General features: G+C 41.1%; 1 protein-coding gene across 1 annotated transcript in view; it reads left to right on the forward strand.

Moving 5' to 3' along the window:
- Positions 1-11842: 11842 nt before the first annotated feature.
- Positions 11843-24802, forward strand: part of UBE2K (ubiquitin conjugating enzyme E2 K) — a 47837-nt gene continuing 34877 nt past the window's right edge. Inside the window, exon 1 of the mRNA XM_042468026.1 lies at positions 11843-12073. Within this exon, the coding sequence (XP_042323960.1) occupies positions 12011-12073 (63 nt within the window). The 5' untranslated portion in view covers positions 11843-12010. The remainder of the gene's footprint in view (positions 12074-24802) is intronic.

A 24802-nucleotide genomic window follows, 5' to 3' on the forward strand; every position in this document is an offset into this window, starting at 1 on the left:
CGGGTGGGGGGGAGTGCGCCAAGGCAGCCACCCACCTCCTCCTCCGCTTGGGCATGGGAGGCAGAGGAGGAGGAGGGAGGGAGGAAGGAAGGAGGAAGGAAGGAAGGGGGGAGGGATGGAGGAAGGAAGGAAGGAAGGAGGGAGGAAGGACAAGGAGGAAGAGGAGGAGGAAGAGGATAGTGATGATGCTGATGATGATATGAGCCAGCTTCTGAGGCACAGCCAATGTAAGTTACTCTGATTTTTACAAACTCATGCGCATTGGGGGGAAAAACCAAAGTCGCTTGACCAAGTACAGTACAGACTTCTGAAAAGTACAGTTGAATCCGAGGGCAAACCCACTTCTTGTTAAAGCACCTTGACATATTTAGTATGCATAGCATGTTCAGTGTGAAACCCAAAGAGTTTGGTTATCGAATAAGCCTCTGAAATATGCAAGAGATTGCCATGTTAAGTAAAGCCATGTTCAATGCCCAAATGTGCTGTTTGGAATGGGGGGAGGGGAGGTTGGCCAAAAAGGAAAGTACATTTCTGCCATCTGTCTAGGAATAATGCCCAAATGTCCTCCATTTTGATCATGTCTTAAGAGACACATGATTTTACATTAAAAAAAATTAAAAACCATCAATTTTTTCGTGTGTCCTTCATTTTTAAAAAATGTGCCATACTTTGAAAATTTTGTCCTACATTTGTCCTACATTTGTCCTGGTTTGGAGGTCCAGACTTATGGCAACCCTAGTTAGTCCCAACTAAAATAAACCCATAGAACCAGTTAGATTTACATTAATATTTTCGGTGGTCATCCAACAATTGATTTAATAGCTCTGCTCTAGATGGGATTAGCATCTGGATTTAAATATTGCCTGTTTTGGAATGTCTTAGTTCTAAAGGAAATTTTGCATCTAACTAAACTACAACATTAGTATGCAAAGGGATTTTGTGGCATCTTTGAGACTAAAACTTTGTGAAAGTTGTAGCATAAACTTTCAGAGACTTGGTCTTCTTTCTCAGATGCATGGAGTGGACTGGGACCTAGGCAGGACCTTTATAATCAGACTGCATTCTATGCATTAGGCATAGAAATACAAAATTTCTGGGTATGGTATGGTGATGAGGTGACAACTTCAATTTTAACTATGGTTGTTGAGGGACAAAGGCAGCAGCAAAGACAAGGCCTAAGGCTGACCAGATTATCATATCTCCTTTTTGGCTCCCAACCTGCACACACACAACTTTGCAAAACTCCCTCCACCATTTATATGGTCATCCACCCATCTTGGCCTTAGGCAACATCTTTTCTCCTGCCTTGATGATTCACAATAAAGGAATTGCATGTATTTGCAGGTGAAGGCAAGTAAATTGATGCTGGGTTTTTTTTGCATTAAAAATCAGACTGGGTTTGCCTGACAACATGTTGGCTCTAGGTTGATGGCAAATTTGTGGATGTATTAATATTTATAGGAAAGGGGGTCTTGAAGTTGTCATACAAACATTAAAATACAATCAAATAATAAATATAATGCAAAGTAAACCAAATAACAAAGTAAACATAATATAGAATAAGAGGAAACAACTCTGGATTCTGTTAGAGTGGGGAACTTGTAACCAGCCAGCTTAAGAACCCTATAAGGCTGCTTTCCAAAGAAAAAGGTAGCGAAACATTGACTGAACCATGGCTTCCTAGCCAGAGAAGGCAAAGATGAGGGAAGCTAGTCAGGCATTTAGCTGGCATTTGTGACACTCGCTGAGTCATGGGACTGGGACTCAGTTGACTTTTCAAGACTGCAAATCAATGTATTTTGCTCCTCCTTTCCCCTTCTTATATAGGAAAAGTGAGGGGGAAGCAAAGCCAATTCCCTAAATGAGGCACCTGCTGCAGTAGTAATCCTCCAGCCAGTGACTCAGGGATCTGTCTTTGCCACACCTGTGTTTTCTCTGACTAGGAACATCCATGCCCAGAAGAGGTGATTTCTGGTTGGAGCACCAACTGAAAGAGTGTTCATCCAGCTAACAAGTGAGCTAAGGGAAGCCAAGGTGCAGCTATAACTGAAAACAATTTGTGGAAATATCATTCCCTGTGTCAGATATTTTTGGCAAAGAAATATCCCTTGTTTCTCTAAAGCGGTGGTTCTCAACCTTCCTAATGCTGCAACTCTTTATTACAGTTCCTCATGTTGTGGTGAACCAACCATAAAATTATTTTTGTCGCAGTTCCTAAGACCATCAGAAATATGTGTTTTCCAATTATCTTAGGTGACCCCTGGGAAAGGGTTGTTCGACCCACAGGTTGAGAACTGCTGCTGTAAAGGTAAAAGGCTAGAAATGAAACTAAACACACACCACAGTTTTCAAATAGCATATACATGACATGCTACTGTGTGCAGTTGCATATATGCGAACTCCAAGTAACCTAGCATTTTAAATAGTCTGTAGTAGCAACCAGTCTCATGCTTCAGGCTAATGGACAAGTCTATCTGCTATGAATATCTACCCCGGTAGACAGGACATATATTTCAATACATTTTGGTTTAGTCAACGACAGGCCTACCCCCTATATGTTAATCTAATATTTAATTGATAAAACACATCTTGTTTTGCAACAGTTGCAGAGCTCTTTGGGCTGGAAGTCAGTCTGAAGAAAACGGAAATTCTCTACCAGCCGGCACCACAGGAAGAACACTACCATCCCCACATCACCGTAGGCACATCTGTGCTTAAGTCTGTCCAGCAGTTCACCTACTTGGGAAGCATCATCTCCTCAGACGCCAAGATTGATAAAGAGATTGATCACAGACTGGCAAAGGCATATAGCGCATTCGGAAGGCTTCACAAAAGAGTCTGGAGTAACAAACACTTGAGGTGAAATACAAAAATCAGTGTGTATAGAGCCATTGTACTGTCTATTCTCCTCTATGGGTCTGAAACATGGGTCACCTATCGCCAACACCTACGACTCCTTGAATGCTTTCATCAGCGCTGTTTACGCACAATTCTAAATATACACTGGACTGACTATGTGACAAATGTTGCTGTCCTTGAGCAAGCAGGGATCACCAGCATTGAGGCCATGCTATTGAGGATGCAGCTGCGCTGGGCAGGACATGTTTCTAGGATGAAGGACCATCGCCTCCCCAAAATAGTATTCTACGGTGAACTCGCCATGGGTCAGCGTAAGAGGGGCGCCCTAAAGAAGAGATACAAGGACTCCCTGAAACAACATCTCAGGCTTGGCCTGATAGATCACCAACAATGGTCTGCCCTGGCCTCACATTGGGAGGCATGGAGACGCACTATCCATGACGCTGCAGCCTTCTTCGAAAGCTCACGCCGAACAAGCCTCGAAGAGAAACGACAACGCAGAAAGAACCACAACCTGGAAACATCACCCAAGGAGACTTTCTGCTGTGCTTTCTGGAACCAGACCTGTTTATCCCGAATTGGCCTTTTTAGTCACCAACGCGCTTGTACAAAGCGCGGGATGAGTCCTTCCTGAATCTTCGTTCACGAAGCAAAGCCAGAGAGAGAATTAATAAGAGTATGGTAGAGGCAATCACAATGTCAATTTTATCACTCTAATATATTGTGTATGAGCCTTGTGTTCAGTTAGCTGAGAATATGACTCTTAAATTTTTACCCTGGCTCCCAAATTAGTTTCTGAGCAAAGTTCATTGACTGATAAATTTCCAACCAGTTCAAAATTAGGGTATTAAAATTATGGTGTTTGGGCCATAGATAATTGTCAATATCTTCAAATAGGGTCATTTTCCATGTGTTTACCTCCTTAACATAGACAAATGATTACCAGAGAGGGGACCTTTCCTCTGGTGGTATTTCATTATGGAATTTCCTTCCTAGGCAAACTTACTTGGCACTATCAGTAACAGACAATGTCAGCACCTTCACTAATGTTTTATATTTGTATAGTGCGACTACTATAACAGCTGTATCTAGTCTCATTGTTCTTTTTAAACAACCCTGGAAAAGGAAGTATTGCTTTGACTGATGAATGCTTTGCTAGTTTTCACTGAAATTCCTCTTTGAAAGGTCAGCTGAATTTGACATTTCCCATCCTGCAGAGGGCACTGTTGCATCTACTTTTCAGCATTTAGGCAGACCAACAGTTTTTATATTAGAAAGCTGCCTTTGTATCTGGATTATTATATACATTTGATACTAATATTATAAAGCGGACCTTTGTGACCTTTTGGTTTTGTCCACTTGTAGATTACGTTATTTGTTCTCCTGGATAGAACAGCTATGTTGTGTGTTTTTTTTAAATAACAAAATACTCTCTGTTCTTCATTCTCAAAAGGCAGCAAAGCTGTGACAATGGTAGAAGCACATTTGATGTATGTTTGCTTCTCCAGTAAGACTGATTATTCTTAGATACCTAATTTGGTTTGTTTTACTGTAATTGCATATGCCAGGCTTAACACATGGTATCAAAAAGTATAGTTTGAGTTCAACTGAATAGATAAATTACAACCGTTAAAGCAATGGAAATGTGGTAAAACACCTATGTAAATTCTATTGATTTAATGGGTCTACATTAGTGGGACTTACACATGGATTTAAGACAGTGATGGAAATCATCTGGCTCTCCAGATCTTGGACTGCAACTCTCAGTATTCCTCATAACTGGTCTTCCAACATCTGGGGAGCTGCCTATGCCTATGCAGTATCAATCCTAACTTTTTAATTTTTCATTTATGTATCTGCTGTGTAACTAATTTTTAATGGCAACCTTTTATGAATTGAGGAAGAAGTGGATGGCACTCACTCAACAAAGTGGATGTTCACTTACTAAAGTCAACACAAAGGCAAACCGCTGTTTAGTATACACCCTTCCTTCATTGTCAGCAGCAGTTGAAAATTTGGCAAAGTATTTTTTCAACTTACTCCAACTATAACCATGGTAATAGTACTGTTAACCATATTAAGACATGGAAGTTCCTGAGTCAGAATGGTAATTTAAGGTTACTAACTGCTGCCTCCTTTTCTATTTATAGAGCTCACTTCAGTAAGGTTCTGAAATATGTGAGTTGGCTACAATGTTGTGATACTAATATATTTCCCTCCTTATGCAAGACCCTGCCCCTCATATGTGAAACCTTGGAGCAATTTCTCCCTGTATTCTCCCTTTACATTTTGTAAGTTATGCATCATTCTAAAGAGAATACAATGAATGACATGGAAAATAATATGCCAAGGGGGGACGTATTGCAGTAGAGATATGAATTTGTGCATACCAGTTTGCATTTTATTTTTTTTCAATGCAACACTGGTTTTAAGATTAGATAATTTTAGGGGTCACCTACATCAGAACTGGGCAGGGGATGACTGCCGTCCTGAGCAGCTATGTGTGCTTAGTTCCACTAAAGCAAACAGAATTAAGCATGCATTATTTATGCATGTGGGATTGCAGCCCCAGTATTTTGCTAAACTAAATATAAATCTGACACTCCTCCTCACAACCTGAGCCTTTCTGCTGCTAAGAGGAGATTTGGGACAGGAAAAAAACAGAATAAAGAACATAAGTGGAAATCTTCACTGTACCTGTGTCTCAGCATATATTTACTTTTTCTCCCACTTAATTCATTGACTTATTCAAAACTTCTATGCTTCAGCATGCTTTAGATCACAGACCACCTTGTCCTCAGATTACTAATGTATATTTTATTTAAAAAAGTTTTTTGAACTACATATATATACACACACACGTGGCTGTCTCCCATGTGCTGACTGAAGATCCAGCTATTTGTGAAGGCCACTCAGATGTATGTCAAACTTGTCCCCCTATTATAGATAAAAGCAGGAGTGGGGTCTACTACTTATACACGAAAGAGTATGCAGAGAAAGGGAACCAACACATTCCCCCCCCTTTCCTTCCTGTACTCCTTGCTTTTAAGCAGTCTTTCTTCAATTTTGCTTCTATAACTTTAGAAATTAAAGATAGAATTGTGTTGTACGTTACCATGCATACATTTACAATTATAGTACCTTGAAACCACTTTAATTGCCATGGCTCTGTCCTGAGAAACCCAGGGATTTATAGTTTGGTGAGGTACATACAATTGTCTAATTAAGACTTCCAGTTCAGTGGAATTAATTTGAGCTTTGTGGCAGATATTTTTGATTACTTCAACAGACCACAGATTCCAGAATTTGTCTTGACAGCTCATGGACTCAGAGAAGACAAATAGTCTAATCCAGCTACTGTTGCCAGATTTTCAAAATAGTAGTCGAAATTAATGGCAAGCATCAGGAAGTAGTAATTAACAAATTTATGTTCTGCCTCAATACCAAATGAAAGTATTTATTTCAGTTAATCTAGCCATGTATTTGTTTTTAAAATCAACTCGTTGTCTACATTACATGATGCACACATATCTGTCTTTATAAAGGGCCCACACCCAAAAATTCAGGATCTTTTGGGCATCTTACATAAAAGGAAAAACTTTATAGCCCTCAAAGAGGGGACATCCCTTGTAAGGAGGACACCTGCCCACCCTATAGGGGACAATCTTTCTGGACCTTAAATAAGGATAATTCCTTATACTAAAGCACACTTGAAGCTCAGATCCATCAGAAGAGACCTATGTCTATGTGGACATGCAGGAGTTGCAGATGCTACTTTGGATGCACCTTCCCATCAAGACTATGATGTCTATCTAAGGTTTACTGAATATACTGAATATGCCATAATCCTTAAAGTAAACTATACAAACTATAAAATTTGCCCTACATGCAAAATATTTAATAGCTAATTAATATCATCATTGCTGGGGGACCTTTTTTGAGGCCTTTCTCTGGGGCCAATTCAAGTTGAATTGGCTGACACAGAACAATAAACAGTATCCTTTTCCAAGCCAGGCCATGTTATATCTAACACTTGGTACTGAGATTAAAAATTACATGAATGATTGTCCCTGGAAATAAACATTAAAAATAATATATTAAACAACTAACACTTTGTTGTCATTCTATGCCACCACAAAACAGCTGCCTTACTCTAGCTTGAGGTAGGGCTGCCTCTATTTCTATTTCTCTGCTCACCTATGGCTCCTTTGGACTTCATCCACACTGCAGAAATAATCCAGTTTGACAACACATTAACTGACATAGCTCAATGCTATGGAATTCTGGGAACTGTAGTTTTGTAAGAGAGCCTGTGCTCCAACGATCCATATCACTGAGCCATGGCAGTTAAAGCATTGTAAAACTGGGTTATTTCTGCAGTGCAGAAACAGTCTTTCTTTTGTGGTTGTTAGACTCTAGAACTCTATGCACTGAGGCTGCTGCCACACTGAGGAATTAATGCAGTTTGACACCGCTTTAAATGTCACATCTCCATCCAATGGAATCCTGGAATTTGTAGTTTGTTGTGGCACCAGAACTTAGCTCACAAAACTACAAACCCTTGAATCCCATAGCATTGAGCCACAGTGTCAAACTGCATTCATTCTGCAGTGTAGATGCTGAATGAATGTCCTCATTCAGTGTACAAAATCATGAACGTTTTAGGAATCTTACAATAACAAAACCATGCCAAAAGACACACCACAGGCCCTTTCATACTTCACGATTACAGCACTCTGACCCCAGTTTACCTATCATGGCAGCGTCCTATGCAATCCTGGGGTTTGTAGTTTGGTGAGGCATCAAAGCTCTCTCTCCCTGAAAATTCTCAGTATCCTTTCCTAAGGTGCCAATCCAGGTTTTTGAATTATGGAAGCATGATGTGTAACATGGAATTATAGTGCTTTAATTTTGGTGGTGTAAAAGGGCCATATTTGTATAGTACAATTTCCACTATAGCCTTGTAACTCCTCAGACTTTCATGCAGCAGGAGTGAGATAATGTTGTTGGACTACACCTATTTGCCCTAATCAACATGCCCAGTAGAGGCATTACTAGGAGGGTGCGGACCACATCAGGTGACACCCTAAGAGAGGGTGACACCATTGCTCCTCAAACATTTGTGACATTCGCCTGCTTCCCTTTGAAATGCTTTAAGAGATGGGATGAGCTGGGGTGAGGCTCAGTGCAAGGAGAAAGGAGAAATCCCATATTTGTTTAAAATTTAATTTTAGAATTTTCAAAAAATTTAATTTTTTTAAAAAATAAAGTTTTTATTCTTTTAAAATTTTATTTTAAAACATCAAATTTGACCATATTTTTAACTTTAACCACATGAAACTAGGCATAAGTAAATACAGTTAGGCTGAAACAACATGCAGATATCTGACTAACATCTCCAATTGTTTTCCCCCCTCTTCTGTTTAGTTGTAACATCTTGCCTGATGAAGAAGCCCATGGAGCTTTGAAAGTTTGCATCAAGTATATTGTGCATTTTGGTTGGCCAATAAATTATCACTGATGGATTTTTGTTTGTATTTGTTAAATGGCCAACGCAGCTCCCTCTGCCTGTTTTCTATATTGTGAGATACCGCATTGTAGCTGCAACAGGGGAACAATGCCTGTGGACTGGGACTTCAACCATGATAAAATATTTGGACTGAATTCACATGTTTTACCTCTACGCTAACAAAATGTTCCTGAAGCAAAAACATGGAGACTTCTTGAGGAATTGTTCTCTGCCTACAAAGAGGCCTGTGATCTCACTGGAATGGAGACATACTGGATTGCAAAAGAGGGGTCCTTGTTGAGATGCAAATGGACTTTAAATTTCCTGGACTTTGAAAATCTCCCTATTGCCACATGGCCAGAAGGAGGAGGAGCCTGCCTGCAAAATATATCCTCCCCATCATAACATCTTTATTAAGAACTGAAACAACACGTGGGCATCTGACTAATGTCTCCAGTTGTTTTCCCCCCCTCCTGTTTGGTTTGTAACATCTTGCCTGATGAAGAAGCCCGTGGAGCTTCGAAAGCTTGCAACAAGTAAATTGCGCATTTTGGTTGGCCAATAAAGGTATCACTGATGGATTTTTGCTTGTATTTGTTAAATGGCCAACATAGCTAACCCTGCACATTTAGGCTGTGTGTGTAGGATGTTATAATGTAAAGGTATAATTTTAATTTTGCTGGTTGTCTACGTCACAAATATTACCATTAGACTCAGTGATATACTGGAATTATGATTTATGAGTAAAATTGGTACACAAAAATAAACACACGACTAAGGATTCTGTAGGGTGTGGTATAGGAAATCAGTGGGGTGTGTGTGTGTGTGTGACACCATGAGTTACCGCACCGGGTACCACCAACCCTAGTGGTGTCACTGATATCCAGATAGGATGAATTATTGGAGTAGCAATTCAACAACATATTGCAACCCATACTGTAGTCTTTATTTTGGTCATGCTGAACAAGCATTTCTCTCTGGTCCACACTACACCTGCGTATCCCGTTTCAACTTCTTATTGTTCAAATTCAACCTTAACAAACACAAGGTGTTGCTAGTCTCAGTGGCTTCCTGAGAGCCTTCCACCATTGACTTCAGATGCCATTTTGGAAAATGTCCAAAACCTTACCCCTGGGTTTCAAAAAGACCCCTCAGTCAGGTAATTTTTGGAAAGGCCTTCATGTCAGAAACATCCAAGGGTGGTTGTGTTGTAGGCCATATAGCAAACCCAATAACATCCAAAAAATGTGCATGTACCATATATGGTGGAGATGTCCAAAATTAAAACCTTTCTGGAAGAAAATACACATTATGATACAGGACATTTTGAAAATCAAATTAGAACTTAGACCTGAAAATTATTTAATAAATATGTTAAACAAGATACTCCCTACCCCATTAGAAAGAAAATGATGGAGAATTTTATTATACTGTATATGGTCTCAGCTGCCAGAATGGTGGTAGCTCAAGTAAGGAAAAAACAAGATTTGCCAACGATGGATGACTGACACTTGAAATTGTTTGAAATGAAAGAGATGGACAGATTAACTGCTTGGCTGAATCAAAAAGATATAGAAAAACAAAGGAAGAATGGTTTCCCGTAATAGAATTTTGCAGCAAAAGGTGGCAATAACAAAGCAGCTACATCGGGAAAAAGTCAGGATATTAGGTAGAAATAAGAAGATGAGTTCTGATAATGGTAAAAGTTCAGATAATATTTTTTTCTTTATAGAATTTAAAGGGGAAAAATATATACAGTAAGACAAAAGGGTAAAATATATTGATAAAAATTAAGGGGACTTAATGTCAGGAGAACATCAGAAGTGGGAATTTTTTTCCTTATATTTATGTAACATAATGGGAAACAACTTACAATTAAGAATTTTATATATGTAATGAAAATTCTGATTTGATTGCAGTAAGATTTGTAAAATAATAATAAAAATTAAAAATATTCAAACAATTATACCTTTATGGGGCCAATTAAAATGCACAATATACGTTTTGCAAGCTTGCAACATGTATATTGTGCATATTGATTGGCCCCATAAAGGTATAGTTTTTTGGATGTTACTGGATTTGCATGTCTGAAACATGTATATTGTGCATTTTGGTTGGTCAAATAAAGGTATAATAATAATAATAATAATTTGTTTTATTTATATACCGCTATTCCAAAGATCATAGCGGTGAACAGCAAGTAAGCTAATTTGCCCCCAACAGTCTGGGTACTCATTTTAGCGACCTCAGAAGGATGCAAGCCTGAGTCGGGCTTGGGCCCTTTTGCTGGTCTTGAACTCACAACCTTGTGGTTTTGAGTGAATGGCTGCAGTACAGGCATTTAACCACTGCACCACCAGGGCTCCTAATTGGACACTACTGGATTTTGCAGGTCTGAAACGTGTAGATAGTGCATTTTAGTTGGTCTCATAAAGGTATCATTGAAGTCTGAAACCTGTATATTGTCAAATAAAAGTATAATTGAATATTACTGGATTTGCACAAATCCAAGATGTTTAAGCTGGATTTGCAGGTCTGAAACATGTATATTATTAATTTTGGTTGGTCTCATAAAGGTATCATTGAGGTCTGAAACATGTATATTGTGCATTTTGGTTGGTCAAATAAAGGTATCAATGGATAATACTGGATTTGTAGGTCTGAAACATGTATACAGTATTGTACATTTTTGGTTGGTCAAATAAAGGTATCGTTGGATATTACTGGATTTGTAGGTCTGAAACATGTATATTGTGCATTTTTGGTTGGTCAAATAAAAGTATAATTAGGTGTTACTGGATTTGCAGGTCTGAAACATGTATATTATTAATTTTGGTTGTCCCCATAAAGGTATCACTGAGGTCTCAAACATGTATATTGTGCATTTTGGTTGGTCAAATAAAGGTATCATGGCTTGGCTGTCCCTGAATTTGGCCCAATTTGAACCACTCTTGCTAGATAAACCCATAAAAACATAAAATGGAGGCTGAAACCCTCCTATGACTCATATATATATAAGTAGTGGGCGAGAGCTGAGGGAGAGAGAGAGGGTTGTGTATGTGTTTGTGTGTGACACATCATACAATAGGCACCATTTCATCACAACAGTCTCCACTGAGGCCTAGTCCTCATCCCCTCAACCCCCCCCCCCCGTTTTCCTAATGGTCTCGTCCTCCCGATGCATTAACACCTGACATTCCACATTGGGAGGAACAAACCAAAACAGGGAAGAGGGGGAAGCAAGCAAAAAAATGGACTCCATTTGAGAGGCGAAGGGGCCTAATTCCCTCATATGTATACAAATATATGGCTTTTATATTTCCTCTCATAGTGTTCTAATCTTGGAGGAAGTGAAAAGAAAGAGAAGGGGACGTTATTTCTATTAAATACACCCCCTTTTAAGGGAGGCCATTGGTTTCTCTGAGGGAAAGAGAGAGAGGAAGGAAGGGGCCGGCGGTGTGTTGCGGCAACAACGCGCATGCGCCGCGCGGGCGCCATTTTGGAAGGGCCAGAGGAACCTTAGCATTATTAGCCTTAGCAGCCTTAGCAATAGCAGCCTTCCTTCGCCTGGGACTGGGCCGCGGTGGCGGTGACGGGTGGAGGAGCTCGGCCCGGCTCGGAGGCCTGGGCCCCGCTGAGGACATGGCCAACATCGCCGTTCAGAGGATCAAGAGGGAGTTCAAGGAGGTGCTGAAGAGCGAGGAGGTCAGGCTTTGCTTCCCTCCCTTTTTGGGCCAACCCTTTCCTTCCTTCCATGCTCCTTTCCCCCCTTCATTTGCCTCCCCAACCTCCCTCTCTCCCTATATATATATATATGTACACGCCTATCTCCACATTTGGTTATTCATATCTTATTATTTATATGTACTCTAGGAATATCTGGGTCCTCCTCCAGAGCAACTCTGTGGTCAACCTTGAACCAAAAAAGCTGCACTAAATTCGCATCTGGGGCTGCATCCACACTGGAGAGATAACCCAGTTTGGTACTGGTTTAACTCTTTTCTGGCTCAAGGCTATGGAATTCTGGGTCCACAACAAACTCCAACTCCCAGAATTCCGTAGCCTTGAGCCAGATACGGTTAAATCAGTGCCAAACTGGGTTACCTCTCCAGTGTGGATGCAGCCAGGGATACCTTTACTGGCCAACTGAAATGCACAATATACGCTCAACCCTCCATATTTGCAGCTTTGATATTTGCTAATTTGATTGTTCATATATCATTATTATTAATATGTTCTCTCTAGGAATACCTGGGTCCTCCTCCAGAGCAACTCTATGGTCAGCGTGAACCAAAAAGGCACACTAAAATCGCATCGGCGAGGCCTTTATTGGACAAGTGAAATGCACAATCTAAGCTCCTCCCTCCACATTTGACTATTTGATTTGATTGCTCATATGTTGTTATTTATATGTTCTCTCTAGGAATATCTAGGTCCTCCTCCAGCACAATTCTATGGTCAGCGTTAACTAAAAGTTGCACTGAAAGACCTAGAGATTCCCAAAGAGAATATTCTCCTAGGCATTTGTAGCTCTTCCAGTGCAGTTCTATGGTCAGTGTCTGTCAGATCTTGACCACAGAGTTGCACTGGAGGACCCAGAGATTCCTAGAGAGGTGTCCTCTCAGGTAAAAACATGGCGGTTTTTCCATATTCATGGGGGGCTTATGCGCCTAATCCTGGCAAATATGAGGGGATGATTGTATATACACACACTCCTCCCTCCACATTTAATTATTTCATGTGATTATTCACGGATTTTATCTATATGTTACCTCTAGGACTATCTGGGTCCTTCTGCAGGGCAACTCTGTAGTCAGCTTGAACCAAAAGTTGCACCAAAATGCACCATATATTCCATGGGCTTCTTCATCAGGCAAAATTTAAAAATAATACAAGAGGGTAAAAAAAAATAATACACTCGCCCCTCCTCATTCACTGGGGTTAGGGGCACAGGACCCCCATGAATGTGGCAAAACCACAGATAACAAAAATACTATTATACAAGAGGGGAAAATATATATGCTCATCCCTTCTCATTTGCGGCTTTGACATTTGCTGATTTAATTATTCACGGATTTTATTAATATGTTTTCTCTAGGAATATCTAGGCCCTTCAGCACAACTCTGTGGTCAACTTTAACCAAACGTCCCACTGAAGGACCTAGAGATTCCTAAAGAGAACACTCCACTAGGCATTTGTAGATCATCCAGTGCAATTTTATGGTCAGTGTCTGGCAGATGTTGACCACTCGAGGACCTAGAGATTGCTAGAGAGGTGTCCTCTAAGGTAAAAACGTAGTGTATTTCCGGTTTTTCCTGTGCTTCTACCCACAGCAAATGTGGAGGGACGAGTGTATATGACTATGTTAGTCATAGGCCTGCGTTTTGTCAAGATGTGGTTGTCCTGAATTCGGATGGTATGGCTGGCTGGAGACAAACTGGATCTCAAAGGGAGTACCTTCAGCAATACGTTTATTGGCCAACTGAAATGCACAATATACTTGTTGCAAGCTTTCGAAGCTCCATGGGCTTCTTCGTCAGGCAAGATGTTACAAATCAAACAGGAGGTGGGGGGGAAACACAATTGGAGACGTTAGTCAGATGCCTGCATGTTGTTTCAGTCCTTAGTGAAGATGTAAAGTCATGCAGAAGGCCCTGTAGAGATTCCTAGAGAGAACACTCCACTAGGCATTTGTAACTCTTCCAGTGCAGTTCTATGGTGAACGTCTGGCATATGTTGACCACACTCCACAGAGTTGCACTGGAGGACCTAGAGCAGGAGTAGGTAACCTGCGGCCCGTGGGCCGGATGCGGCCCGGCGAGGCCTTGGGACCGGCCCCAGCCCGGTCCTGCCGCTGATTGCCGCCGGGGCCTTTGGCGTCTCACGCAAGGGGCATGGTGGGGCAATTGTCTATAGAAGCCTCAGAAACATGCATTTATCTTAACATTTTTTTAAAAATCAGCAAATTTTTTCACATGACCTCCATTTTTTATTTAAAAAGTGCCCTCCATTTGAAAATTTTGTCCTACATTTGTCCTGGTTTATTTATTTAATGTTGAAAGAATTATTTATTTATTTATTTTTACTCTGGCCCCCCAGTTGTCTGAGGGACAGCAACCTGGCCCCCGGCTCAAAAGGGTTGCCTACCCCTGACCTAGAGATTCCTAGAGAGGTATTCTTTCTCAGGTAGTCTGAGAAAAATGGCTGGAGGTCCCAAAGGGAAAAATTGGGGTGAAGTGTGTGAAGGGAGAAACCAGGCCAGGCCAGAAAAAGGAAGCACTTCCCCACTACTACTACTACTACTATTACTACTATTCCATTTTATAGTCTCCGGTAACTTGCCACATTACTGCACTACCCTCTTATAGCGCTGCTATTCTGCTTTTACTGCTCTGGCTTCCTCCTGTTGCATTCTGGGGTTTGTAGTTCGTTGAGGCCTAAGGCTGAGCATTCTAAATGCCTCTCCCTAAACTGCCCATCCCAGAATGCAACAGGAGGCAGCCAGAGCAGTCAAAGTGTAATAGCAGCACCATAAGAGTGTTGTACGGTAATCCATCATGTGTAGGCCCACTCTCAAGAGAAGACGTGGGTTGTAGGTCAGCATCTCAGCTCTACTTCGAAGGTTGTAACCATTGCGTGTCAGTCTTCCTTCCTCCTTCAGTCGAAGCGCCTCACTGCCTTTCAAAAGTTGTGCCATTCCGCTCTAAATGTCATCATATCCTGCCCTACTCATCCCATGACTAACCTTGGATGATATCCCACAGGTATTCTGGATGGCTTTAGGGAAGTCACACTCTCTCAGACTCGAGGATGGCCGCGGCAAACCCCCTCTGAAGAAACGTGACAAGAATATCCTATAATAGAGTCACCATAAGTCAGGAATGACTTGAAGGCATTCAGCATACATATTTCTTCCCTGCCCATTTCTCTCTTTGCTCTTTCTGTTGTGCTCCAGTGAAACTTACAGAAAAAGCTATACCATCTTTTAAAATAGTTTTTCAGTGATGGTGTCTATGGCTTCATCCACACCGCAGAAATAAACCCAGCTTGATATCACTTTAACTGCCCTGGCTCAATGCTATGCAATTCTGGTAGGTGTAGTTTTGTGAGACATTTAGCCTTCTCTGTCAGAGAGCTCTGGTGCCACAATAAACTACAATTCCCAGGATTCCCGAGCACTAAACCAGGGCAGTTAAACATGGTGTCAAACTGGATTGTGTCTACAGTGCGGATGCAGCCTATATTGGCAACCAGGAGTGGATTTTACTTGGCAAATGGATGAAAATGGTGACAATTCGTTTATGCTAAAAGCAGGGAACTAGCTTTAGAAATGTGAAACTGGGTGTGTCCAAGTGGAGTTGTTAAACAGGTGGGAGAACCATTCCCAAACGTGTACATTTAATAGCAAAAACTTTTGAAGGAAAACAAAGTGCTTTGGCTAGACTTCATCTCTTCACCCGTGAAAACATAGGACATTCAAAGAGTAATTGTAATATGCATGACTATTTGTTGTTTAAAAATCCACATAAAGGCATGTTTTAAAGCTGCATTTTTATCTTTCACATGGGCACAGAAAGGAATATTTGAAGCAAGTTAAGTAGTTAATGTGAAGCAGTGTTACTATTTTAATAAGGATGTTTTGTGGGGATTGTTTATTCACTTTAAAAAAACTCAGGAGTTTTTAATTCTTAAGTATTTTTATAGCTCAGTCTGTAAAATAGTATTGGGAGGGGAGGGCGGCAATGCAAAATATGAGATATTTTGCTTAACAACAAATGGGAGCCTTTTTAAAAATGTGGCAGTGAGCATTGGTAAGCATTGCTGTTTAAAACCATCCTCTAGGGTAAGACTATTTGCTTCAGCTACATACTGTGATGACATAAATCCATAAAGATTATTCATTTTTAAATTTTGTTTTATACCACGCTATTATAACCAACATGAACGTGGTTGGTGAGAAAAATCTCCATTGATTTTCAATTTGACAGCAGGTCTTTGTATTACAGGAAACAAACTGGTTCATACTGTCATAAGTTTGGAACTGATCCCATTGTCATGAGGGTGTACTTAGATAGCAGAGGGATATTACGTGCTTATTTATAATATTTAAGCATTAAACTCTTCACATGATCATCTTGAAGTTGGAAAATCATGTGTGAAGTGGTTCTAATTGACCCATAGTTTCTGTGTGATTGTCAAGTTTAGTGCCTAGTATGCTGTTAGTGCAATACAGTCGGCCTTCCACATTTACGGATTTGATTTTTGTGGATTTGATTATTTGCAGTTTTGATTAATATGTTCTCTCTAGGAATCGCCAATGCAGTTCTGCTGGAAGGTGACCATAGAGTTGTACTGGAGAACCTAGATGTTCCTGGAGAAAACACTTCTCTAGGCATTTGAGGGTCCTCCAGCATGCTTATGATCAACCTCTGGCAGAGTTGAACTGGAAGACCTGAAGATTCCTAGAGAGGTGTCCTCTCAGGTAAAAAGAATAGTGTTTTTTCATTTGTCATTTTTCCACATTCATGGGAGTCCATTACCCATAACCACAGCAAATGTGGAGGGATCACTGTATAACAAGTAGCAGTACAAGTAGCTCCTGATGCTAGAACATGAACTAGTGAATACAGTGTAGAAGAAAAAGATTCTACTTAAACATTAGGAAAAATGTCTTCTTAAAAGTAGAATGACTGTCTTGGGGGATGAGGGATTCTTTCTTTGGAGATCTTTAAACAAAAGTTGGAAGAACATTGTGCTTCAGCTGTGCTGGTTGAATTAGTTGGCCCTTCTGACTCCTTGCAGCTCTATGATTTATCATATTTGTATCCTGGACTTTCTCCAAGGAAGTCAGGGTGAAATTCCAGTAGCTTCACAACAGCCATGTGAAGTACGTTATGTTAAACGATAATTGATAGCCCAAGGCTGTCCAGTGTACTTCATGACTGAGTGACATTTCAGCATAGTTCCTCTTGTTCCAAGTCAATCCATTGTTATATTTTCTTTAGTGAAGCATGTGGTAGTTTAGAAAGTGTATCACAACTCACTGCTTTTTTCTCAATACTAGTATTCAGTAAAGTGTCAACCATATACTGTAGGATTAGATCACTTTAGCCAGCGCCCAGAGATCTTGGAAGGCTCCAACCCCTGCTGCATCCGCTCCCACAAAAAATGTAAATAATGTCCCCCCCCCCAAGTGTCACCAAACTGCATATGGACATGGAAGAATTCTCACCATGTTTTGGGGCTTTCCTGGTCATCTAAATGACAGTTTAAGTCACTTTGTAGAAAACCATTAAAAAAAATTGTTCTGACCCCAGAGGGATTTCAGATGTGGTGGAAATGCCCTCACACCCCCTAAGGGTCATTTTGGTGGAATTAAAAAAAAAAGTTTTTACACACAACGAAACCAAAAAACGGGCCTGGGGAGCTGTCTGCAGGCTGCCCTTTGCACAAACCTGGATTAGATAGTTGTAGGATTCCTCTCCTCTTATTCCTGATTATTTGAAATGGATAGAATTCATGTCACAACAAGCTGTAGGCTAGTACACTCTACCCGGCAGGAGCAGCAAAGTGAACTAGACATCTTCTGTCCATGGTTTAGTCGTTGTGAGGTTCAAACCCAATACTCTGGTTTTTTGAGGAAGAGAAAACCTAGAGTGTCAATTTTGGATGTCATGTTAAACAAACAATCGACAGAAAATCCATGTGCTGTTTGTCTGATTATGCTTGCAGCAGATGTGATTGTATAGCATCTAGCAATGCTCTCTGTTGTTTGTAGCACATGAGAATTCTCAAAAATTATGGTTTCTTGTGATGTAGAAATGTGACTTTAGTGTTCTTGCAAAGTATTACAGTAATATCAATGATTAATTCTGAAGATTGTTTCATACATTAGGATTGTTTTACAAGAACATGTGACTTTAGAGATTTGTAGGAAGTCACTGTAGAAGTCAGAATTCTGTTGCAACAACCAAAATCCCACCAGACTCGCCTCGTAAGTAGTGCAACACCCCACAATGCAGCCATTTCTATGTTGTCACAGATTGGGGAGCAGATCAATGGGATGCATCCAACTATTTTCTTGTAGTTGGATGCACTACAACAGAGCATTAGCATGCACCTTTGTGACATCTGTGCCCCATGCTCAGATGACATGGACAGATCATCCAATCTCTTGACAACATGGAAGTTGCTTTGTTTTGAAGGGGACACACTGCTTAGAAGGTGAGTTTGGTTGGATTTCGGTTCATGCAACAGAATTCTAACTTCTACAGTGACCAATGGCACAGGATCAGCTAACACCCTTGTAATTCACCAGCAAGATGTCAGCCATTATTTATGAATATAGGCAATGGATTTTTCTACTAAGCCTTAACAAAGGAAACAGTGATTCCCCGCCAATAGAAAATCTAAAATTCTGGTTTTTTTGCTGTTCTTACATGACATTCCAGTCAATCTCATTCAAAGTTTACTTCTGTAGCAGTTTTTTAAAAAGGCCTTTGTAAATGTACAGTAGTGTGTTTTCATATACAGTCACTGTCTTTAACTCTTTTCCTTAGCAGCACTTCAAGCTGACAGAGCATACATTCACTATGTGCAATGCTTTGTGGATATTTAAAATAGCTGAGCACAGGTAAATGAGCAGAGTCAACAGAATTTCTAGCAGTTGAGGCACAACTGTCTTTTAAATATCTGTGCTGTTATTACTTTATTTAGAAAAGGAAAAAGTGTATTTTGTTGAGTATATTTATACAGGGATATAGTTCTTATACAAGGGCCAAAACAGACTGCCCATTTTGGCTAGCTTTGGGCTGGCTTGGGGTGTGGCATTAAAATGCACCATGCCCCCAAGCCAGACAGAAGCCGGACTGGCGATTACAGTGTGCCCATGTTATACACAGCTTCTAACATATGCTGGAAGCTGTTCTGGAAAAACGCTGATGCATCCCGGAAGAAGTAATGTGGTGTGTGCCTGTGGCACATGCACCATAGTGCGCCACAGGCATGATCCCTATTACTTCTAATGGGACTTGAGCGTAAGTATTTTCCCCCTACGTTGGAGTGTGGGTCCGGAACGGATCCACCACGGAAAGGAAGGGCCAACTGTATATCCCAGCGCTTGGGAGTGTGGCGTTTAGATGCCACTTGCCCCAGAGCCTGCTCTTCTGGGGGAAATGCCGGCTCATCGGGAGAAGGGGGTGGCTTTTTTCCACCCCAAAATGGAGTGCAAGCCTCACCTTTTCACCCATCTGTTTCTCCTCCAAGTTTTATTTTAATTCTTAGCATATTTTTAGAGAACACCCCATTGATAGGTTGAAAACGTAAACTCTATTCAGTTAAAACAGAAAAAGCAGTATTTGATAAAATGAATACTCCACCAGTTTCCTGAACCAGCCCATTAGCTAGATATGGATCCACCAGAACATGTTTTCCCAATTCTCATTACAGTTCAGATAGATATAATAATTAATGGTATGGAAAGCACCTTTAAAGTCCAAGAGGATCAACAAGATCCTACTTACCTTGTTTTTTCATGGAAGGGGCTACAGCTCAGTGTTAGAGCACATGTTTTATGATTCACGACATCTTCAGAAAAACCTAAGGAGTAGTGGTATCAGGAATCTGAAGATGGTCAAACAGTGTAAACCAGAGGCAGGAAATTGAGATATTTCTGCTTCTAGTTTGTGGCAGATGGTCAAGGATGATGTAAGTTGCAGTCCAACGAAAGCTAGAGGTCCTGAGCTTTTCCATTTCAGTGTAGACACTATTAAATCAGGTGGACCAATAGTCTCACTCGTTAAAAGGAGATTTTTATTTCCATCCCTTCGTTCCAGTAACCAAGGCAGTTTCAGACTCAAAATCAGGCCAAAAGCCATACCCGGTACAGACGGGACTATTGGCTGCCCTCGTCACATGCTAGGGGTTGGCCGAGGGCACTCGACCCACACGCGCCTCAACCCTAGCACATGATGGGGTCGTAACAATGGCGGCTCCCTGTACAGATGGGTGCCACCATTGTTACGTGCAGGACGCCTGGCATCCGCATGTCGCGGCACCATCACGACATTGTGAGTGCGCCATTGGCACACTGCAGCGCCATAATTGCACCACAAGAAGAACTCGCTTTTGTGGGTACTTTTTGCTCCGCAGGGAAGTTCCCCAGCCTGGAGGCTGCGGATTCCCTGCGGAGCAAAACTAGGTGCCGACAGACCGCCCTTTTTGGGCAGTCTGTACCAGGCCAATGTTGGAAATTGCTTTAATCTGTATCATGCAAGAGTGCTGGTGCTAGTTAGCCATTCATGGCATGGAAGTTTTGGCTTCTATGGGAGCATGTTTTAGGTAAAAAGCTTGGGGCTTACTGTTATTTCAAGTCAGATAAGTGTATTCTCTAGAACAGGTCAAACAGTTTTATACAGGTAAATATAAGAAATGATAAGGTTTCAGGGAAGCTTTTTTGTTATTACTGATCCTCTCACTGGGTATATTAGCTGACCTAACACTCTTTTTGAAAACCACTTTTGTAATTTTTTTTTAAAAATTGTCCCACGAAGTAGTTAAAATCAGAAATGTTGGGGCCTTGTATCCTGTACTGTATTTCTATTCATATCTGTCACTACAAACCTGGAATACAAGGCTGGTAAAAAGATAATTAGGCAGAGCAGCTTTATTTTCCTTTTCACAAAATCAAAAGGAAATGTTATTGTTTGCTTATACCAGTGATGTAGACTCAAGTCAAGTGACTTGGACTGAAGTCACTTCAGTGACTTGACTCGGCAATTAATGACGCACTGATCCAACACATGACTTATACAATTAGCCCTCCATTGACACAAGATCCTCAAAGTTCGAGAGTGGGGAGCAGGAAGAATCCAGGGATTCTGTCTTGCTAACTTTCAAAGCAGGAGGCTGCTGTTTCCCCTTCACACGAGAGCCTCCAGCGTCAGGAGTGGGGCGTAGGAGGAACCCAGAGATTCCTCATCCTAACTCTTGAACCAGAAAATTCCTATTTCCCATTGACTATCTTGATAAATTTTATTAACAGCAGAGCTCTGCAACCTTGCTAAATTTTCCTATGGTAGGTTTTTTTTCAGAAACCTAATTTTGTGCACATCTTGATTTTCTAGTTGTTGGAACACCCCACCAGACACCCTACCATCACCTCCTTTTTTCTGTTAAAGTTGGCTCCCAGAATTGAGTCTAGACTTGAAAGTACAGTGGCTCTTCAGTATCTGCAAAGAATCATTCTGGATCCACCCATGGATACCAAGATCCATGGATGCTCAAGTCTCATCTTTCTCAATGGTGATGTGGCCATATGGCTGTGCCACCATGTGGCTATGTCTCCCCTCCCTCCTTCCTTTCTTTCCTTCCTTCTTCTCTCCCTCCCGCTCTGAGGCTTCTGCCCTGGCTTGATTCCGAGGTTGGAGTCTGGCTCCCAGTCACCTGGAAGCAGATAGGGCCAGGTCTGAGGCTTTAGTCTCTGAGCCTCTGTCCCAGCCTCCAGCGCTGGCTCCTTCTGGTCTGCAGGACTCCAGCTTGGCTTTGGGGGCAGAGCCACATCAGTTGGAGGGAGCCAAGGCTTGGGCCACGGACTCTGTCCTGCGTTCTGGGCCTGGGGGCAGGGGATTCTGAGACTCCAGCCCCAGCTCCATCTCCCTCCAGCTGATGAGGCTCCAACCTCCAGCCTCGGAGCCAAGCCAGGGCAGAAGACTTGGAGGGGGAGGGAGGGGGGAGAGAGAAAGGACGGACAGAAGGAAAGAAGGTAAGAGGGAGGGAGGGAGGACTTTGATCCAGTTGTCCAGTTGGTAGTGTGGCTGTGGGGCTGCGCCACCATTGGAGACAATGCAGGCTTGCCATCCTTGGATGCTCAAATCCGTGTATAGCAAGTCTGCAGATACTGAGGTCCCACTGTATGTTGCAGGGACTTGAGACTTAAAGGTAGAAACTTGAGACTTATTAGAGAAAAAGATGTGATTACATCACTGGTTTATACAGGCTGAACATTCATAATTCAAACAAATTTACATGATAAGATATATAAGAAGACCATAAAAATAATAAGTATTTACAAGAACATCTAAATACCCATAATAGATTATATTCTACTGCTATATCATGAACTGATGATGTTGCCTAGAATCTAAGGTGGAAATTCAGTATCTGTGAAACCCTGAAACCCACATGTCTGTAGAGTGTGAACTATTGTATTTTATTTATCATGCAAATACAAAAGTATACTTAATGGTTCATATGTATGTGGAAACACAGCCTTGGTGTATTTGGACAACACAAGTTGGGTTCCTCTGGAACTTTGGCTTGTTGTGTATGTGCAGTGTGATAGTATCTGCTGTTCAGTCACTTGTAGCAAGAGCAGATAAACAAGTCACAGTTTGCTCCATGAATGGTTTTTCATATATTTTCTGCTCAATTTTCACCAAACAAGAGGGTCCATAGTTTTGTTAAAATTAGATTAAAAAATTTTTTTTGGTGGAAATGTAAAAGAGAATGGGAAGAACATAGGAAGCTGCCTTATACTACCCTAAGTCAGGATTTGTCTACACTGGTTATGATTTGTTTACATGACAGAAAGCCAGTTCCATGATGCATCCAGTTCTTTTGGCTGGTAAACCAAACAAGTTCCCTTTTAACCCGGAGTTCTCCAGAAAATGCAATTTTTTGCTGGCTGTTGCTGCATGTAAACTGCTGGATTGGGCCAGATTTGGGGGAAGTGGAAAGCATCACTAACCTTAAAGGACTAGTACTGCCTGCCCCCTACTCTGCAGTCAAGCCCAGCCACTGTTGGGGAAGGGAAAAGGTCTTCCTCCCCAGCGCTTCAGGTTCTCTACTGCTGTTAACTTCTGAGTAAGCAGCCCTCCCTTGGCAGAGCCCATTGCTCTGATCTAATCTGAAATGATATTGTCAGCAAGGCTCTTCTACCAAGGGAGCTCCTTTTTTTCTGGTAGCCCAGAGGAAGACAGGGCATTGTGGCTGATGCACAGTTAGCCAGGCTTATGTCTGGACAGCGAAGCATCTTTGCCACAATATCGTGCTGGTTTGTGTGACACTTGTTTAGTGGATCTGGGGCAGCTCCAGAGCAGAATAATCCAGGCTGGACCCAGATTTTTTCAGATGGTGTAACAGGACTAGCCTTAAGTGTCAGGAGCACTGTTCAGAATGATATTGTTGTAGCTTCCAGATGTCAGAATAAACCAGGCATGGAGCAAAGCCTTATGGCTTGTTTAAGTGTTCCCACTGCACAGGGGAGTGATCAAGCAGTGTGCCCAACAAGCTAGGATTGTGGTGTTTTCTAAATGCATTGTGTTAAAAGAAGCGAGTAGAATTACAGTTGTGCTCCCACCTACATAGGAATAAGTCTTACTTGGGATTGCACTTCAGACCATTTAAAACAGTTGAGTTTAAAATAATTATTTTAAAAAGAGGATATAATATAAATTATATCTGATTTAAACTAAATAATGCAGAAAAGAGTACAGTTGGCCCTCCATATCCACAGATTCTTTATCCATGTATTCCACCATCCATTGCTTGAAAATATTTAATATATGTGTGTGTGTGTGTGTGTGTGTGTGTGTGTATATTCCAGATTTTGCCGTTTCATATAAGGCATGCCATTTTATTACACCATTGTATATCATGGGGCTTAAGCGTTCATGGATTTTGGTATCCATGGGGTGTTCTGGAACGAAACCCCAGCAGATACCAAGGACCCACTGTATATTTCATAACAGCCACATTTTTATTCAGTGGTGGGTGTATTTCAAACAATCCTGATGTGAAAAACTTTCTACTACTGCCTTAATCTCATTGTGATCTGGTTTAGATTTTTTTGAAAAATAAAATAAAAACGAAAGCACTAGAAAGGGTTAATGTATTGATTATTTTAGTATCTCTGAAGAACTGCAGATTAGTACTTATAATTTTTATTTCATTGATTTATAGACCACTCACCATATCTAGAAAAAAAGCCTCAAAGACACTTATAGTAAAAGGTACAAAACTTGCTTGTAAAGGACAGTCACCTGTAAAAAGTTAATTGCTATCTGGTTTTATATTTTCTCGTATTTCATCCATCGTATTTTCTACTAATACTATATTCATTAACAACATTAGTGTGTGTGTGTGTGTGTGTGTGTGTGTGTATATATATATATTAAAAATGGATTGGAGGTGTCATTTACTACAGTGGTACCCCGGGATACGAATTACCCAGCTTACGAATTTTTCGGGATACGAAAAAATCCCATAGGGATTTATTGTTTCGGCTTACGAAGGTTTTTTCGGGTTACGAAAAAACCTCGGCGCTATTTTCCGGCACCGGAGGGCAGCAGAGAGCTATTTTTTCCATTAGCGCCTATGGCAATTCGGCTTACGAAGGTTTTTCGGGTTACGAAATTAGCCGCGGAACGAATTAA

The sequence above is a fragment of the Sceloporus undulatus genome, chromosome 5 (assembly GCF_019175285.1).
Source record: "Sceloporus undulatus isolate JIND9_A2432 ecotype Alabama chromosome 5, SceUnd_v1.1, whole genome shotgun sequence".
Lineage (NCBI taxonomy): Eukaryota > Metazoa > Chordata > Lepidosauria > Squamata > Phrynosomatidae > Sceloporus > Sceloporus undulatus.